Source organism: Misgurnus anguillicaudatus, chromosome 5 (genome assembly GCF_027580225.2).
Source record: "Misgurnus anguillicaudatus chromosome 5, ASM2758022v2, whole genome shotgun sequence".
Lineage (NCBI taxonomy): Eukaryota > Metazoa > Chordata > Actinopteri > Cypriniformes > Cobitidae > Misgurnus > Misgurnus anguillicaudatus.
The window spans coordinates 34,509,316-34,528,088 of NC_073341.2; the positions used below are offsets into that span (position 1 = coordinate 34,509,316).

An 18,773-nucleotide genomic window follows, 5' to 3' on the forward strand; every position below is an offset into this window, starting at 1 on the left:
ATGTTCATTTAACTTTGAACAAAATGTTGCCAGCAAAAAACATAAATTCCAATCCACGGCAAGTTACCGGCAACCCAGCTGCAATTTCTACAGAACTTTTTTACAGTGTACACTCTCAGAAACAAAGGTACAATAATTGTAACTACACACTGTAAAACAAAATCGGTAAAAAAACAGTAAAATTCCGGCAGCTGGGGTGCTGCAAAAATACCGTAAAATAACGGGCACAATAAATTACAGAAATTATCCCTAATACAAAAATATTTTTTCTGTAATTTTACATTAACACTTGTAATAAAATTCCATAAAAATGGTAAAATTCCAGCAGCTGGGGTGCTGAAAAATACCATGAAATAACGGGCACAATAAATTACAGAAATTTTCCGTAATACAAAAATAATTTTTTCCTGTAATTTTACATTAATAGGGAAGGTAAAAATAGCTTGTTCACAATTTTGTGATGTCGGATGAATACATAACATCATGTTTACACATCTTTAATATCTAGAGCCCACATAACTTGCATTGCATCTCGTTTTACATTTAAAGATGAATAGAAATCTTAAAGGCTCAGGGTGTAAAATTATGATATACTGTAGAATAACTTATGATTTTTTGACACATAAATGGTTACTAACACTATGGGACAGTTTCCCGGACAGGATTTAGATTAATCCAGGCTTTAGTTGTATTAGGAAATTTTAAGTACACCGTAAAACCTTAAAGTTAACTCAACTCAAACCATTTAAGGAAACCGTTTGCATTAAACCATTTAAGTTTTAAAACACATACATTTGAGTACTGTGAATTTAAACAAATTGAGTCATATGCAGTTATTATGCACTTATATTTAAGTTCACACTACTTAAATATAAGTGCATAATTGCACATGACTCAAGTTCACAGTACTTAAATGTATGTGTTTTAAAACTTAATTGGTTTAAGGCAATCGGTTTCCTTAAATGGTTTGAGTTAAGTTGACTGTTAGGTTTTACAGTGTAGTTTTACAAACAATCCTTACAAAAAACAATTCTGGTGTGCATCTTGAGACAAAACAAGGCCTGGGATAAACCCTGTGCGGGAAACCGCCCCTATAAGTAAAATAAGTCACCTAAATGATATAAAAATAGTATGATATGACCCGTTTAATATTAAACATATCTTAAGGTCTAGTGTTTCATATAGTTGCAATATTTTGCCTTAAGGAAAGAGATAAGGGCCGTAGGCATGTGTGTCTTTGCATTTAGATATAATCCAGTTGGAGTAGTAAGATGTTTTGTTCAATTCTGATCAATGTACAACAGTTGTTCATCGGTCACACAGTTTGATCTGTAATATTTCCCTCTGAACAGCTGTCAGTCATATCACAATGATTTATGTGTGTTTTCCAGTAGAGGTCGCTGTATCATTATCAAATCCTTTCAACAGATCTCAGTGCAGTTTTAATGAAAGAAACAATAGTTAGCTATTAGGCTAGCCCTTCATCCCAATTTGCATACAGTACTGTTAGTACCAAATAGTAGTCAAAATTAGATTTAGTATGTCTCATCTCTTTTAATGCACTCAAAAAAAAAAAAAAAAAAAAAAAAAAAAAAACAGTAGGCCTACATATTTTTAGGGCATAGTATAAGTGGGCAAATTGGGATGCAATCTAGGATTTATGATTCACAATATGTAATCAAAATGTACTATATTTTGTAAATCCTTAGCAAAACTGTATCAAATTGCTGCACCTCTGAAACAACATTTTTACATCTTTAGCAGAATGAAGGGTAAGGATCTCCTGGCTGACCTTGTGAAACAGTTAAATGTATGAGTGCAATGGTCTGCATGACATTAAGGTATTTAAACACATCGGACCACAATTACCCACAATTCTCTGTTGTACTGCAATATGGACAGAAATTGTCTGTTTATGGAAAGGAGACCAAATGTTGGACTGTATGGACATGAGGAAAGACATTTCTCAATCTTTCCAAATATTTCATTTGGCCAGAGAGGACAATTTCTGTGCGTGGTGTGAAAACGACAGGAAAAGTGCCTGAAGAAATGTGTTTCAGTATAAATAGAGACAACAATTCAAGATCGATTTACTTGACAAGCAAAACTGTTCAAGATAAGACTTGATTTCGGATATATCTTTAGTTATTTTTTCTTAACCTAAGTCTTTTTATCATGCAAAAATATGAACTTTGCTTCTCTCGTAGGCTACAGTATTTCTCAAATTCAGTCATTGCGACCCACCTGCCATCCGCTTGTTACAGGCTTGTTTAAATTCAGCGGTTCTGCGCAGACCGCTCGTGATGTGACATCACAATCGCGCGAGAGTAATTTGAGAGTAGAAGACTCCGTATGCATACAAATCGCTCTCGCGGTACTGCTAGGTCACACGCTTCATTCTATGCGGAGCTGCATGAAGTCAAACAAATCTTTTATGGAAGAGAGTTTAATTTGGCGGTTTTTGTATAAGTTTTGGGAGGGGGGTCGCGAGGACTGGAGATGAAAAACACTTTTCTACTAAACGTGTCATGTTTTATGTTTGCTTAGATGGTTTTACTGCAACGTAAGACAGAAACACTGTTCGAGGAAAGGATTTTTCATAGCGCGATATCTGACTGACCTATACAAACATTTTCATCGTCCAGCTCGGCAGAAGCGTTCCGGAAGTATCCGAGGCGACAGTGCTGACAGTTCTGCCCTCTAGTGTTGTGTTTGCAGCTCACACAAGTCACAATGTTGATGAAATCAATATAACTGCAGCGGTTTGAGTGACCGTTGCACTCGCAGTCTAATGGAGAGAGAGGACACAGGTGTTAGTCTGTGACGAGGAGAATGAGGAGGGGAGGAGAGGAATGTGGGAAAGTCACAGGATGAGACACTGGAAAGTCATGGATGAGGAGATGGGATGTGAATTTTATACCTTAAGGACCCTATATAGACTATAAACTTTACTAGCAACTTCACGGTATGACATTTTCATTTGCCTTTCATTTTCACTACATAATGTGTACTAGATAGACCTGTGAGCTAACTTAACTGACTTAAAGGGACACCCCACTTTTTTTGAAAATATGCTCATTTTCCAGCTCCCCCCGAGTGAAACACCCGATCTCCACCGTTTTGAAATCCACCCAGCCGACATCCGGGTCTGGCGGTACAAATTCCAGCATAGCTTAGCATAATCCATTGAGTCTGATTGGACCATTGGCATCGCGCCAAAAAACAACCAAAGAGTTTCGATATTTTTCCTTGACCCCTCGGTAGCCACACCGTGCGCCAAGACCGACAGAAAATTAAAAGCTGCAACCCTCCAGGCCGATATGGCCAGGAACCACACTTTAATTCTGGCGCAATAATCAAGGACCCCGCTGCCGCAACATGGCCGCAGCAGGCACAGTGATACCACGCACTGCCCGAAAATAGTCCCCGGATTATCACGCTTCCGTGGGCAGGACTTGTCAACTTTTTGCATGTCCACTTCCGCCGCAGTTCAACAATGGCTGAAACAAAGATAATCCCCCATTGAAAGTTACCAAGGGGACCACTTTCAGGCATTGCGTAATATCATTGCACCTCCTGCAGCCATGCCACGGCAGCAAAGTCCTTGATTATTATGCCAAAATGAGAGTATAGTTCCTAGCCATATCAGCCTAGAAAATCCCAACTTTTAATTTTCCGTCGGTCTTGGTACACAATGCAACCACCGAAGAGTCAAGTTTCAAATAGGAAAAATATCGAAACTCTTTGGTTATTTTTTAGCGCAATGCTAATGGTCTAATCAGATTCAATGGATTATGCTAAGCTATGCTGAAAGTGGTAGTGCTTACCCGGAGATCGGCCAAATGGATTCCAAAACGGCAAAAATCAAATATTTGACTCTAGGGGAGCCGGAAAATGAGCACACTTAAAAAAAAAAAGTGCAGTGTCCCTTTAAACATGTTACTGATCGGATCTCCCATAGCAGCTATTTCCATTCACATATGGGTCAAAACACAATACTGGTGTAGGCTTGTTGGTAAAATGAACAGTTCATCAGTATCACAGACAGAAAAGCAGTGTGTTTTTAATTTTTGTAGAATTTTTATATTTACTCTTCATATTCACAACTTTTCCAACTTCAAATTGAAAAATAGACCAAGTGATTTGTGATGTTGGTAACACACTCTCAGAAAAAAGGTACAAAGTTCACTGGGATGATACCTTTTAAAAAGGTCCTATATGTACAATTTTGGTACAGATATGTAACTTTGAGGTAGCAATATCCACCTTTTAGGTACAAAAGTGTACTTTTTGAAAATATATCGCTCCAGTGACAACTTTTTTACCTTAAACCTTTTTTTTCTAAGAGTGCATGGACAAACAATGCTTAAATTTGATGTGCTTTTCCCAAATGGACTACTCACATATTGGTGATAAATAATGTCTAATAAGGGCCCAATTTTGATTTGGCATTTGTGACTCTGTCTGTGAAATCCAGGCTAAAGTCTCATAATCTAATTTTGAGATCAAAGTTTGATTTTTAGTCATTGAGTTCAATCTTTGACATAGCCTTACTCAGTCAATATTAAAGATGTCAAGGTTATATTATCACACTACTTGACATTACGTAGGGATGTTAATATTGGCCTGTTAAACGAAGGTAAGAATTTATGACCGATTAAAATTATCTGTTAAAGAAAAAATATTTAACACACAGTGTGCCTACAAACATTTTGCCACTTTTTTATCCTTAATTAGTTAATGGGCTGTAAATTATGTGAATTATTGCTGCCCTGACGGTCTGGTAAAGTAATCATATGAGAAATCATTTGTACTGCATAATATGTGTGTGTGTGCACAAGATGACGCGGTCCATCTCTGTCTCGCGCACGTCCGGACAGACCTGCGCTGATGGCCTCTGTCCTAGACCCTGACCATAAAAATCTCCCTTTTTGCACAAACAGAGAATAAATATGCAAAAACAAAACTTTGAAATGTGTCGTGCTTCAGAAATGGACACTGTAGATGAAAAATAGACAATCCGCCTTGTTTAGAAATTAATTCTCTGGACCGAACGTGTGTTGTAATGTAATGTTGCATGAAAATTTGATAATGTATGAATCCTGGTTCTGTTGTTGATCTGTTGCTGCTGTTGTTTGCATATTTAAATAAAATAAATTATTTGTTTTTTTTACCAAGACAACCGTCAACTGTATTTTTACTCAATGGCAATTTAATATTAAAACAGTAAATCACCAAAAATATGACTTAAGCTGGGCTTTCACAGACCGGGTCACATTTACATTTTGATATTTCAAACTGAGGCGGGCATGTGATTTCAAACCAGTATTGTCTTTTGACCCATTTCTAACCTAAGTCTATAAATACACCCTGAAGGGTGCAATTAACATCGTTTTAAACTAGAAATGCATCAATCGCTGCTTATAAATATTGAAGAGAGCTGCAGTTGAAAGTTTTTAGGTCTGAAAAGCTGATTCTTTTCAATTCTTTGCTGTATGGACACTTGGGGTTTTGAATAATTGATATGATGTTTTAAAGATGCTGGCAATGTTGAGGCCTGCTGTGTCACAGTCAGCTGAGCAGTGGGATGGGTGGGTTGATGGATAATTAAATATAAATGCTCAATTACTCCTCAGATTGGTGGAGTTATGGAGCAATGTTTCACAAATGATCTTGCGTCTTCAGCAGACAGCTGTCTAACACTCGACAGCTGAAAATGCAAAGTAGCTGTTTTCTAGAAGAGGACGCTTTTGATTATACAGCCTGGGGGAGATCCTTCAGTTTTCTAGCAAACACGATACATCATGGGCGGCTTACCTTATGAAACACGCCGAAAAACACAAAACGCGAGTACAGAAAAAGAGGAAAGACAAGAGAGCACAGGATGGAAGACAGGAAATGAATAACATTTCGGGAGCAATTTTTCCACAGTTTTCTTATTAGTGTCGATCCGCATTCTTGAACGTGCAAATCAAAACCCAGAATTGTCTTTGGATAAACAGCCTACAGGAGCCCTAATGCAGATAAATACATCATTCACATAAAATATCAATGAAAGTCTGTGTAACACAAAAATAAGTCTTCGTGCTATCTTAAATCAAAGCATTGCTTTACCTTGAAATCTGATGTACGCTATCCTCGACAGCTGTGTTTTTGGACCTCCGGGGATCAAAAGCTTTGCGACGACTTTGAAATAAAAGCATGGACTGTTAAGCACATATCTTTGGTTGATATTAGTTATGGGACATACAGTTCAGGAAACCATCTAGAAAAGCTCACTGTACGGCACGGCACAATATGCTGTTCTTCTTCTACAGCTGATACTGTAACAAAATAGGAAACTACTGTATGTTGGAAAAACGAAACATGGAGGAAATAATGGTTTTGAGTTTCTTTCTATGGATTTAATAGCAGCTCAACCAATCCATACTCTACAAGCCTTAAATCTACTTCACAAACAGCACATTTCATCCACAGCAACATTACAGGAAGATGCCACACAGTCGGGCAGAAATGCAATTTTAGACTGCAGTCATTTAAAAAGTTTAACATCAGTAAGATGAGTGGCGCATCAGAGGATTTACATCATCTACTGTAATTTCTAGAATCTAAAAAATGCTGACTTGCTTTGAAAACAGCATTGGGTCAAAAAGGGACAAACCCACACGCCTTAAAATTTTTATTTTTTACCCAATGATGGGTTAAAACAACCCAGCATAGGTCAAATTACAACCCAATGGGTAGGTTTGGTCCCTTTTTAACATAACCCATTTAAAATAACCCAGCATTTTTTTATGAGCAGTCACCAGCTATACACAACACACTCAAACCTTTCTTCTCATAGTCTCTCTTTTCATAATCTTTTTTCTCCTTTTCCTCTTTGGCTTTCCCCTTTTCTCCCACTTTCCCAGCTTCGTTGTTTCTCTTAATGTCTGTAGATGCTGTACACACCAGAGAGATTATAAGCATTTGGAGAAAACGTGACAAGTTGTTTAGAAGTTGTTTTTATTGTCTGTATTCTAGATCTTTGCTTGTATATTTAAATATTTAATTTTGTAACATTGGTTCATTGAATATACATTATAAAGTCTTTTAGGTACATTTACTGGTGCTAAATAGGCACTTACAAATAGGGCTGTCACAATGATTAAAGGACAGGTTCGGTGTTTTGCACTTGGAGCCCTGTTTTCAGATTGTTTGTGATGAAATAGAGCGGTTTTGACTGAAATTTCGGCAATTGCGGCTGCCCCAGGAATGGGTGTTTGTGTTTCAGCTCCTGCCTCTACAATGGGTCCAATGGTGCACCGGAACAATCCCTTCCAAAATGCACCAAACCTTCGTCTACAAAGACGTGACACCCATCGAGTGGTCAGGGGTATTCAATGATATGCTCACACAAAAATTGCGTTAAAAGATGCTTTCCAACAGCTGTTTTAGCATTCGTTGTTAACTTGTGGACCTATTTTTCCAAACGCCTCACACCCGTACATTCTTCCGCTTAGAGCTTGAATAATAGACACTCCAACCCAGTTGGTGGCGCTAATCCGCCATTGCCAATTGCAAGAATAGAAACAAAGTTCCCGGCACGGAGTAATACCGTACCTCACAGCACATCTAATACAAGTCAATGGAGTTGGCAAAAACTACGATAAAACCTGTTGGAATGCGTATTTTGCAGTGATTTTTGTGTGAGCATATCAGTGAACACCCCTGACCACTCGGCGAGCCCCACGTCCCTGCAAAACGAAAGTCCAATGCATTCCAGGAAGGATTGCTCCAGTGCACCACCAAACCCACTGCAAAGGTAGGAGCCGAAACACAAACACCCAAAAACTCTCAGGGCAGCCGCACATGTCAAAACTTCAGTCAAAACCGTTCTATTTCATCATAAACAATCTGAAAACAGGGCTTTAGGTGTAATATACCGAACTTGTCCTTTAAATAATTGTTTCATCGCGATTGTTTGACCTCATCGCGATGAATTCAGATCACCGCAATGATTGCTGATCTCTCTAAAAACACAAGGGGGAGCTGCAGGAATTGTTTTTCAGCCAAATTTCATAATTGTGACAGCCCTACTTACAAATTGAAGTTTTGTTCACCTGAGAAAGAAAATATAGCAACAATATGCTGCTTCAGGCCTTTCCATTAAAACAATGCAAAACAATTGCAAAATGGATAATTTTTTATCATACTAAGCTGTTCAGAATTGTGGGTACCTGGGGTCTCTGCAGCTTTGACTTTGTCCTCTGAGTTTGTTTGTGTTTTCTTGGTCCTATCATCAAGCTCAGGTTGAGGAGCAACAGCTTGAGGAGTTGGGACAGCTGCCTCACTAGCTGGTGGAGGGTTATTTGTCAAAAGCATGGGATAGGAAGTAGGTGGGACTACATTGGTGCTGACAGTTCCTGCACCTGAACCATCAGGAACTTCTTTTATTTCAACTGATTCTTCATTAGTTTGGATAAATATTTCTTCTGTGGTTGCTGCATTAGTTGCAGTCTCTGGAGCACCCGTGACTCCCATATTAGTTGCTGAGGTAAAAAGATCGATTGCTGCAACAGTTGCAGGTGCATTAGTGGTAGGAGCATTACCATTAGTTACTGTAGTTACAGGAATCTCCGTTGTCGGTACAACCGCATCAATGTCTGAAGCTTTTGCATCAGCAGTTAGTGCATCTGTCTTCACTGCTGCATCAGTCAGGGAGGCGACTGCATTCATAACTACAGTTGGTGCATCAATTGCTGTAATTGTTTCCACATTAAAAGTTGCAGAGGAGGTTGACGTTTGTGTTGTAGTAACAGCAGCAACTGCTGAAAATGTCTCCAAAGTTGCTATGGTTGAAGAAGCTGTTGCCATGGTTACAAATGAGGTTGCTAAGGTGAGCCCATCGGTCGTTGTAATTTCAGGAAGAACAGGAAGCGGACTGCTTGCATCAGTTACAACTGCGGTATAAAAGCCAGGCGCTGTGACACTCTCGGTTGCCGCGGTGACCGCATCAAATGTCACATCTGGTGCTGAGGAAACTGTAATGTGTACAGACCATAAAGAGTCAGGTATCTGAAACGTTCTGTCAAAGGCTGTAAAAAATGCCCACGGCTGCCATCGCTGCCCTTTGGGCTTACAAACTGTACATAATAGATGCCGTTGCACCGATTCAACTTTTCGCCATTTCCAGTTTAGCCGAAACAGGATACGCATGCCCCGATAGGATCACTTCCCCCAACTTCTGCCCTCATCCAACCCCTCAAGGACAGGACTCTTTCCTGTTATAGTTTCATGTATCTCTCTCCCTCTCCATAAGTTCAATAAATTGGCCCTTTTTTGGTCTCCCTTACCATGACCTGCTCTCTTTTCTCTTATGAAATATTTAGCAGCCGTTCATTCAATCGCTATTCAAAAATAGATCTGAACGAATCGAGCTCTGGCCTTCAGCTGAGCCCCCACCGCCACGCCATGTGCTCTTCAAAGTGATTGTGTTTCACAATAACAGAGTGTTTAATGATTTATTGCCCAAGGCAGCTGTATTCAGAAGCAGGGTTTGCCATTTTCACAGGTAGCTTAATTGTTTAAGGTACTAAAGGAGTGCTAAAAACACCTGGTGTGGAGGGTGGAAATGGCGGATAGGTGAAGTGGTGACATATTGTATTAGATTACACAAATGAAGCGGAAATATGCCATTTCATCACAGTCAACAAAACCGAACACCTGCTGTTTAGAACGACTCGAAAATCAACATGCTTGGTAAGAGGAAACCTTTGCTTTGGGTTATAATTTTAAGTCATCAATAAAAACCACTAAAATATTTATTGAACCCAATGCAAAAAGAGCTCAAACCTTTTATATTTACGCATTTAGCAAACACTTTTATCCAAAGTAAGGTCAATGTACATTTGTATCAGTATTTATGTTCCCAGGGAATCAAACCCATGGCCTTTGCATTGCAAACACAAAGCCTATTCCAATTAACTCGTTCCCCGCCAGCCATTTTTTGAAAAGTTGCCCGTCAGCATTTTTTTTGTGATTTTCACAAAAAAGCCTTCCAAGAAATTTTTCTTCTAAAAATATATAAACATACAAATACATCAAATGAAAGACCCTCTGCTTTCAAACAAACAATAAACAAACAAAACAGGAAAAAACGTTTTATTCTATCTTTTTTTTTTCTGCTTATAAATTCTTACTGTGGGTTCACACCAGCCGCGTTTGAGGCGTCAAATTCGCGTCTACCGCGTCTAGTTTGCGCTTGAACATTTTTAGTTTACCTGCTTCATTCACACGTGAATGGGAGGGGCTTCTGCGACTCCGCTCGCTTCCTGTAATCACGTCACTACTAGAGTAAGCTCCTGATTGGTTTTTCCGCCAAAGTTCAAATTTTTCAACTTGCACATTTCCCGCAGCAACGCTTAATTCGCGCCATTCATGCGAACTAGACGAGCGAATGAGGCGGAATCGCGTCTACCGCGCTATCCGCCTCATTCGCGCCACGAGACCTCCACATACGTGTCAACGCGTCTTCACATTGACTTAACATTGAAATCACTCGTGCTTGACGCCTCTATCGCGGCTGGTGTGAACGCAGCATTAAATATGGGTATTTTTCTTTAAAAATACAAATTTATTGGCAAAAAAGCTGAAATAATAGCATTTTTGTGAAGGGATTTTGTTAGAGATCAGATTCAGAATTATTATCAAAACATACACAGAGTTTAAAATTAGTAAATAACATTTTGGCTTTGTTTTTTTTCATAAATTGGGTAAGTGCCATCTAGTGGATAATCACTTTATTGCAGATTAACATAAAAATTAATCAGAAACACTTTTTTATGCAAATGTTTTCTTTTAATTTACGAGATAACTCGTCAATGGTGGGGAAAGAGTTAAGCATATGGGGCATGTTTTGTCACAGGACCACGTATTTAGACATAATTCATAAGTAACAGTAGATTGTATGAGTGAAAATTATTGATTTTTCTTTTATGCCAAAAATTATTAGCATATTAAGTAAAGATCATGTTCTATGATGATTTTTTGTAAATTTCCTACCATAAATATATCAAACCTTTTATTTTTGTGAGTGGATGCAGTGCTAAGGACTTAATTAAAGGAATAGTCTACTCATTTTCAATATTAAAATATGTTATTACCTTAACTAAGAATTGTTGATACATCCCTCTATCATCTGTGTGCGTGCACGTAAGCGCTGGAGCGCTGCGACGCTTCGATAGCATTTAGCTTAGCCCCATTCATTCAATGGTACCATTTAGAGATAAAGTTAGAAGTGACCAAACACATCAACGTTTTTCCTATTTAAGACGAGTAGTTATACGAGCAAGTTTGGTGGTACAAAATAAAACGTAGCGCTTTTCTAAGCGGATTTAAAAGAGGAGCTACATTTTATGGCGTAATAGCACTTTTGGGAGTACTTGGACTCGGCGCAGTAACACCCTCCCTCTCCCATTATGAGAGTGAGAAGGGGAGCGGACTTTTCAGGCGAGTCGAACTAGGGCTGTCAAAACGTTTTCTGTGAGGTGTACCGTCCCAAATCCATATAAAGCAAAGATGCGTCTTCTTTCACTTTTTAGTTTCGTTTTAAAAAGCATTCAGAAATTATAGAAAATAGACCGCAGGACTTTCTCGATGTTAAAATAATTATTAAGAGAGATAAAGTTTGGGATCTGATTTATGTTAAAAGAGTTATCAAGAGTGACAAGGCTCAAAAGCGAGGTCTGACGCAGACGTCTGAAGCGCATGCACACAAACGCGCAAGTTCGTGACACTTCGTGCTATTTATACGCATCTTCAGGAGACTGGGCTCGATATATATAGACATCTAACACAAAATTACAGGTTTAAAAATATCTGTTTTGACAAGAATTCACGCAGATATGACCTATAATCTGTTATATCTGAAGTGAATGTTTGGTTAACTGTTAAGGAAAAGTATCTGTTGTGTCATTATATTAAACCCTTGCATTATCCTACAGTCTTAAAGTGGTCTGTCTCAATGTCAAAATTAAACAATAAAAGAAAAACATATATGTATATTGATATTGTTTTTGCTCTGCATTAACAGGTATAGTTCTGTCATGCTTTGTCAGATTCCAACAATTGTTCCAATTGTTTTGAAGTTTTTTAATAGAGAATGTTAAAATATAAATGACACATTTTTTAAAATTTGCTCATCCCAACTCAATTTGCCAGCACGGGTCACAAATGATGCAGCAGCAAACAGAAATGGAGAAAGAACAAGGTCTTCTAAAGGCAAAAACATTTAAAAAACTATGGCTGATGGTTCTGTTGAAAATGTAAACAGGCTGTTGTAGACATACATTTGCATATAGCATATATATTATCCGAATCCATGCTGATTAGAGCATTACAAACTTAAAAAGTGTTACATTTAGGTAAATTTAGAACAGATAAAAATGTGCGATTAATTTGCGATTAATCACGAGTTAACTCATGAAATCATGCGATTAATTGCGATTAAATATTTTAATCTATTGACAGCCCTAGTAATAACATATTTTAATATTGAAAATGAGTAGACTATTCCTTTAAGTCAACTTTAACTGATTTTCTCAATATTTAGAATTTTTTGCACCCTTAGATTCCAGATTCATAACAAACCATAAATCAATAGAAAGCCTATTTATTCAGCTTTCAGATGATGTCTAAATCTCAATTTCAAAAATTGACCCTTATGAATGGTTTTGTGGTCCAGGGTCACATATTTGAGGAGTCATGTTTTTAGATACTTTTTCTTATTTTAGTTGCAGTAATCCTGAAATATAATTCATCCTGACAATTTTCTAGGACCACATACTGTAAGTAAAACACTTTACTCTCCCCTGTTGTTTTAAATGCCATTGAGCATCAATCAGTGTTTAAGGTCTTTAAGATTTTATCATCAGTTTTTCTTCTACAGCTGAATACAAGATTAAACCGGTAATAGCTTGTCAGGTATCAGTACGGCAATCATAATCAACATACAGTATACACGCCATAATGTAATCCTAATGCAATAATAACGTCACATAACCCGACCACTGACAAAAGATACTTCCTGTAAAGGAGTCTTTACTTGACCTGCTGACTTAAACATTTGAATCATGAAGACGCACGGTTAAAGCCAGCATGCGCTATGTTAGTACTTGGCATCGTGGCCCATATACATTAATGACTGATTTAGCACAGCAGTAATCATGTTTAATCTCCTCGCCCTGCTCTACCTCAGGACAAAATATACTGCTGTATTACTGCCATCAATCATGACTGGAATTACACAGGAATATTCCCAGCATGTACTGCTTTACTCAAGATCCTGCGAAAATTCTGCGTGGCCATGAAAGCAAGGAACCCAACTCTATATTTTATTACAAATCCAAAAGATTTAGACTAAAGATAATCCAAAATGCACCTTTCAATTGCATTTTAAACAGAGTGCTATTATTGTTGCAATGCTTGCATTTACAGTACATTTATGCATTTGGCAGACTCTTTAATACAAAGCGAAGTACACTCTTAAAAATAAAGGAAGGAATATTTATGGAACCAAAAATGCTTCTTTTATGACACCTTTATTTTTAAGAGCATACAGTGCATTCAAGCTATACGTTTATTATCAGTATGTGTGTTACCTGGGATCGAACCATGACCATTTCTAGCACAATGATGGAACAATGCTTGGTAGTTTTACAGAAGGCACTAGAAGATCCTAATTTTTATTAAATATGAACCTCGAATCAATAGCATGTAAGTACCAGGCCACATAGATTTAATTATTCTGTGGCTTTTCTGAACTTGTAAAGATAAAAATCCCTCTAACAGAATAACTGTAATGTATGCATTCTCACAGCCAACAGGCCAAGGAACAAAACCCAAAGTATGAGTTTAAACATGCTCCCTGTTGAATATTTCATCTTTCGATTATTAACACAAGTGAGACAGAATAAATGAAGAACCGCTAACCTAAATAGATGGACACATACTTGCATATGTTACAGCTTTTGTCAAGGTTAAAATCTCTTTCCAAAGAGTTCTGATATTAATACTGGAAAGCATTAAGAAAAAAAGTTTGTACTGTTTCTATAACTTTCTTACCTGGTTGGTCAGTTAAGGTGGATGTTACTGTAAGTGTTGGACTGGATAAAGATGGCAGTGTAGTGAAAGATGAAGTGTCTGTCTGGCTTGAGATGGTAGCAGGTGGCATTGTGGGCCGATCGCTCGTCACAAGTAGCACTTGGGACAGTAAAATTACAGCATCGAGTAAGCAATGAGGGCCAACTGCCTCCTACTGTTAACACCTCTATTTTTAGCTTTAGAAAAACATACAGTACTTACTGTATGTAAAAAAAAATAAAAGGCCTGTAAGAAATAACACTGCTATAGTGCAAATCTAACTAAGTTAAATCTCTTAGCTTTGGTTTAGCAAACAACTACAGTAGATTTTGTTAAACACATAAACATTCACCATGAAGGATAGGAAAAGGTTTGTAAAATAAAGCAATAAGCCCCAAGAAGCAGTGGGTTACCTAACAACGTCGTGCCTAACAACGCCCCTTAGCTGTTATAAAATGCACTGGTAACCCAACGCTTCGAGGGGTTTATTGCGTTTATAAAATGGTTACTTCATATGCATAACGTTAGCGGGATTTTACAAAATAAAACACAAATAAGTAATTATATTAGTACAAATATTACTCTTCCGCCAAACAAAGTAGTTCCTCAGAATCAAGTGTGACTGAAACAGAGCGCAGTTCCCAACCAACAGAGATGCAGCAAAGACACAATGAAAATATGATTTAAGACTGTGATGTTTATTTTATAAATCACCATTCATCTAATTTATACATTAACATTTATATTGTGCAACTGTTATAAATGTTAATGTGATGATCAAATATGCTTGGAAGCATCCTGAACTCTTTCCCCGTCAGCGTTTTTTTTTTTTTTTAGTTGCCACCCAGTTTTAGTTTAATGCCTTGGAGAAAAAAGTATCTTCTTTAAATAAACATAAAATATCAAATGAAAGAACAGACCATCCGCTTTCAAACAAAAACAAATAAAAAAAACGTTTCGTCCTACCTTCATTTGTTCTCTTATCACCTCTCAAATTTTTTAGCTAAAAGCGGAGATAATTCCATTTTTGTGAAGAACTTTTGTAAGAGATCAGATTCAGAGCCTGATGATGAAAACACGCTGTTTTCAGTGTTGAGTGAATGTGTCAGTGTTTAAATTGGGTAAGATCGCCACCCAGTGGATAATAGCGGACATATGAACTTGAGTTATAAACTCCTCAGACAACGTTTTCTCTTTATCGACGAGATGACTCAACAATATTTATTGACATTTATCTGGATATCGCCATTAATTGTGCAATTGTAGACAAATTAAAAATATGATTAAAGACTCTGGTGTTTATTTTCATAAATCAGTACGCAGCAACAGTGGCGCAGTGATACTTATGTAATGTAGTCTGAACCGTGAGGTTACCGGTGTATTTTATCACGGCTTAGAACGTGTTTCAACAAATCAGAATGAAGAACCAGAACTGCCCGTTTTATAAACTTGGATTTTATGACTGGTTGATACTTCTTTGTTAGTGTCATACATATCCATTAACAATATGTAATTTCCTACATTCCAGATTTCTGAAAAAATTCTGGACTATTAAAGTCTGTGAATCTTGAGGTCATGCTGAAGCATCTCAGTGAGTTTAAGGTCTGATTTTTGAGTTCTTCTTTCAAAGCCATTCTGTTGTTTATTTAATCCTTAGAGTTGTTGTCCATTTGTATCACCCAACTTCTGTTGAGTTGTTGGACAGATGGCTTTATATGCTCCTAAAAAATGTCCTAATGAACATTTTCAGTTTTACACTAGAGAGTTTTGCTCCGCACATAACTTTTTTTTCACAAACAACTCAACTTTGGTTTCATCTGTCTCCAGAACATTTAGCATCTTTTGCAAACTTCAGTCATTCAGCACTTTTTCATGGCTTTCTCAGTGCTGTCACATATGGACACTGTTCTTGTTTAGTCTACAATTGGACGCCAGTGTAGTACAGAGGTTTCTGTACAACGTCTTTTGCAGACCCTAAGGGGCTGTTTACACTTGGCATTAACATGCGTTTTCGTCGATCGGATAACAAGTGGACGCCGTTAATGCCAGGTGTAAATGGGGTTCAAAACGTTTTGAGCTCGTCCACTTTCCACCACATTAAACCAAATCCAGAGGTAGTCGAAACCACTTTCGATCGGATCGCTTTGGAGTTGCGGAACGCACATGTGGTTCAATGTATTCGAACAGCCACATGCGACCGCCTTCTCTCCGCCCATTTATCTAATCTGAGGTATTAAAAACAAGTTTTATGTCTTTTTTGACTTCTGGCGTGAACATACGGTGAACAGCACTATTTTTAGCCTTTCATTAATAAAACTAAAGCGGCTGATCTCCGTAGTTTCATTTTGAAAGCGTGTGAAAGTTGTGCGATCCTATTTCATCAATTGCGCTGAAAATTCAGAGAAAGCTCTTACATACACACGTACAAAACTCTGTGCAGCATGTTTACTTGCTAAAGACATAATATTAGTTTGCGTCCATACAAACTCATAATTACTCCCACTCGGGTTTGAATGACAGCAGAGAGACTCGCCCACCGTCTCACAGACCACCCCCCTACAGTATTTAGGACAGAAGCGGTCGAAAGTGGACAAAAGAGATGGATTTAAATACCAGGTGTAAACGTAATGTGTCTCTCTCGTCTACTTGTGATCCGATCGATGAAAACACATCTTAATACCAAGTGTAAACAGCCTCTAAGGTTCTAGTAAAGATTATTGTGTATTCTGCGCAGGGTTCTTAGAGTCGTCTTTGCCGAACGGCCAATGTTAAGATTACGGCAACAAGGCAAAACTTTTTTATTTATACACTTTGGTTTATTTTCAACCCAACTTTGGATCAACTGGGGAGGAAAATGTTGGGTTGTAATTTAACCTATGCTGGGTTGTTTTTAGTAAACATCTAACTAAAAATTATGTGTTTTCATGGTAAGGAGCGTCACATTTCTGGCTGACGTCAGAGGTATTCAGTCTAATCATAACGTACAGATTAGCTGGCCAATCAGGGACAGAGCGCTTTTTAAATCAATGAGTTTTGTACATGAATCAGTGCGTTCCAGGAAGAGAGGAAAACCTGGAGTTACAAAAATGTACGAAACTTTATAAGAAATCATATGATTTAGCCACTTCGTAAAATACAGCGGGGAAAATAAGTATTTGACACATCAGCATTTTTTTATCAGTAAGGGAATTTCTAAGTGGGCTATTGACTACAAAATTTCAACCAGATGTAGCCATTAAGCCTTTATTTATTATAACTCAACTTGTATACTTAAATGTTCTGATTCCTAGTATGAATTCAATATTTGGCTTGATGGCTACATCTGGTGGAAATTTTGTGTCAATAGCCCACTTTGAAATCCTCTATACTGAAAAATGCTGATGTGTCAAATATTTTCCCGCTGTACGTACAAATTCCTGTGAGTTTAGGTTGGATTTACATACTTTTTTAACAAGCACTATAAATGTTTACCTGTTTGCCTAATCATACTTCTATTTAAGGTCATAATACATTTTAAACAGTTATTTTATCAAACAAGTATTCATGTAAAAGTCTACCACAAAGCTAAAATTGTCTAAAACTCCACATCTAAGGATGCTGACTCTTAAAACCACACTAAAGTCCTACAGTATTCTTTAAAAAAGTCCTAAAGCAGTTTCAGTTACAGTTTCTTCCATAAAATACGGAAGCTAAAAACTACTTCCACTAAATGTGCCATCGTAAATCTAGACTAAGCACTAACCACCAGCGGATCTACTGCATGTATCACCTGGTGTGTCGGTGAACAGATCAGGAATCGCAGCGTTGTCTGTAAAGGATGGAGGAGCAGTCCATGTGTCACTGGAGGTGGTTACATCTGGGTCAGCAGATAGATAGATGAGCTTTCCAGTTTAGGGATCAAATATCACGACAGTATTGTCCATCAGAGACTCAATCGGCCTGATCTCAGCTATTCAATGACCACAAATAAAGGGCACAGCTAAACACACTTTACTGGGGGTCACAACACTAAACTTAAGGGACACAGGACTACAGTGAAACCCATGAGGATCTGTTGATGCCAATTGGTTAAACACATACATTCAATTTTGTCCTGATCTATACTGCACAGATACTATGGTATAGTGATGGTTCAGATGCTAATATTGTGGTACTTTTTATATATGCACCATGACACTACAGTATATCATTACTACATATGCAAGTATATTTGTTTAACGAAAGAAAACTTTGTAAGACAAAAGGTTTTAAAAAATTCTGTTAGAGATGTAGCTATAACATTTAGTTTTATACTTTTATATGTACACTGTAAAAAATTTGCTGTGATTTATGCAGTAACTTACTGTAGATTTAAATTGATGTTATTTACTGGCAACAGTTTGTGTAAAGTTAAATGAACATTAAACATTAACAAGTCTCTGTCTTTACAGAATAAAACTATAAAATAACATTCTCATGCAAAGCATTCTGGGAACCAGAAATCATCATGAACCTTTTTTGTTTTTTCCTTTTGTTCGACAGAATGCTTTGCATGAGGTTGTTATTTTAGTTTTATTCTGTAAAGATAAAGACTTGTTGTTTGATGTTTAATGTTCATTTAACTCTTTCGCCACAATTGACGAATTATCTCGTCAACTAAGAGAAAACGCTTC

The 18,773-nt window shown here is 37.5% G+C and overlaps 1 protein-coding gene across 5 annotated transcripts in view; it reads right to left on the minus strand.

Annotated features, from left to right (window-relative positions):
* The window catches only part of ntng2a (netrin g2a), a 90,543-nt gene that overhangs the window by 5,704 nt on the left and 66,066 nt on the right, over positions 1–18,773 (minus strand). For 3 of the 5 annotated variants that reach the window (XM_073868072.1, XM_073868071.1, XM_073868073.1), the window contains 3 exons: positions 8,220–9,023; positions 6,831–6,941; positions 3,914–6,186 (listed from right to left, as the gene is read on the minus strand). The exons of 1 other annotated variant lie outside the window; for it this stretch is intronic. In XM_073868072.1, coding sequence (XP_073724173.1) covers positions 6,098–6,186; positions 6,831–6,941; positions 8,220–9,023 — 1,004 coding nt within the window. In that variant the 3' untranslated portion in view covers positions 3,914–6,097. Of the gene's footprint in view, positions 1–2,620; positions 2,789–3,913; positions 6,187–6,830; positions 6,942–8,219; positions 9,024–18,773 lie in introns of those variants that run through there. One more of the 5 variants, XM_055167766.2, reaches the window with a different exon arrangement.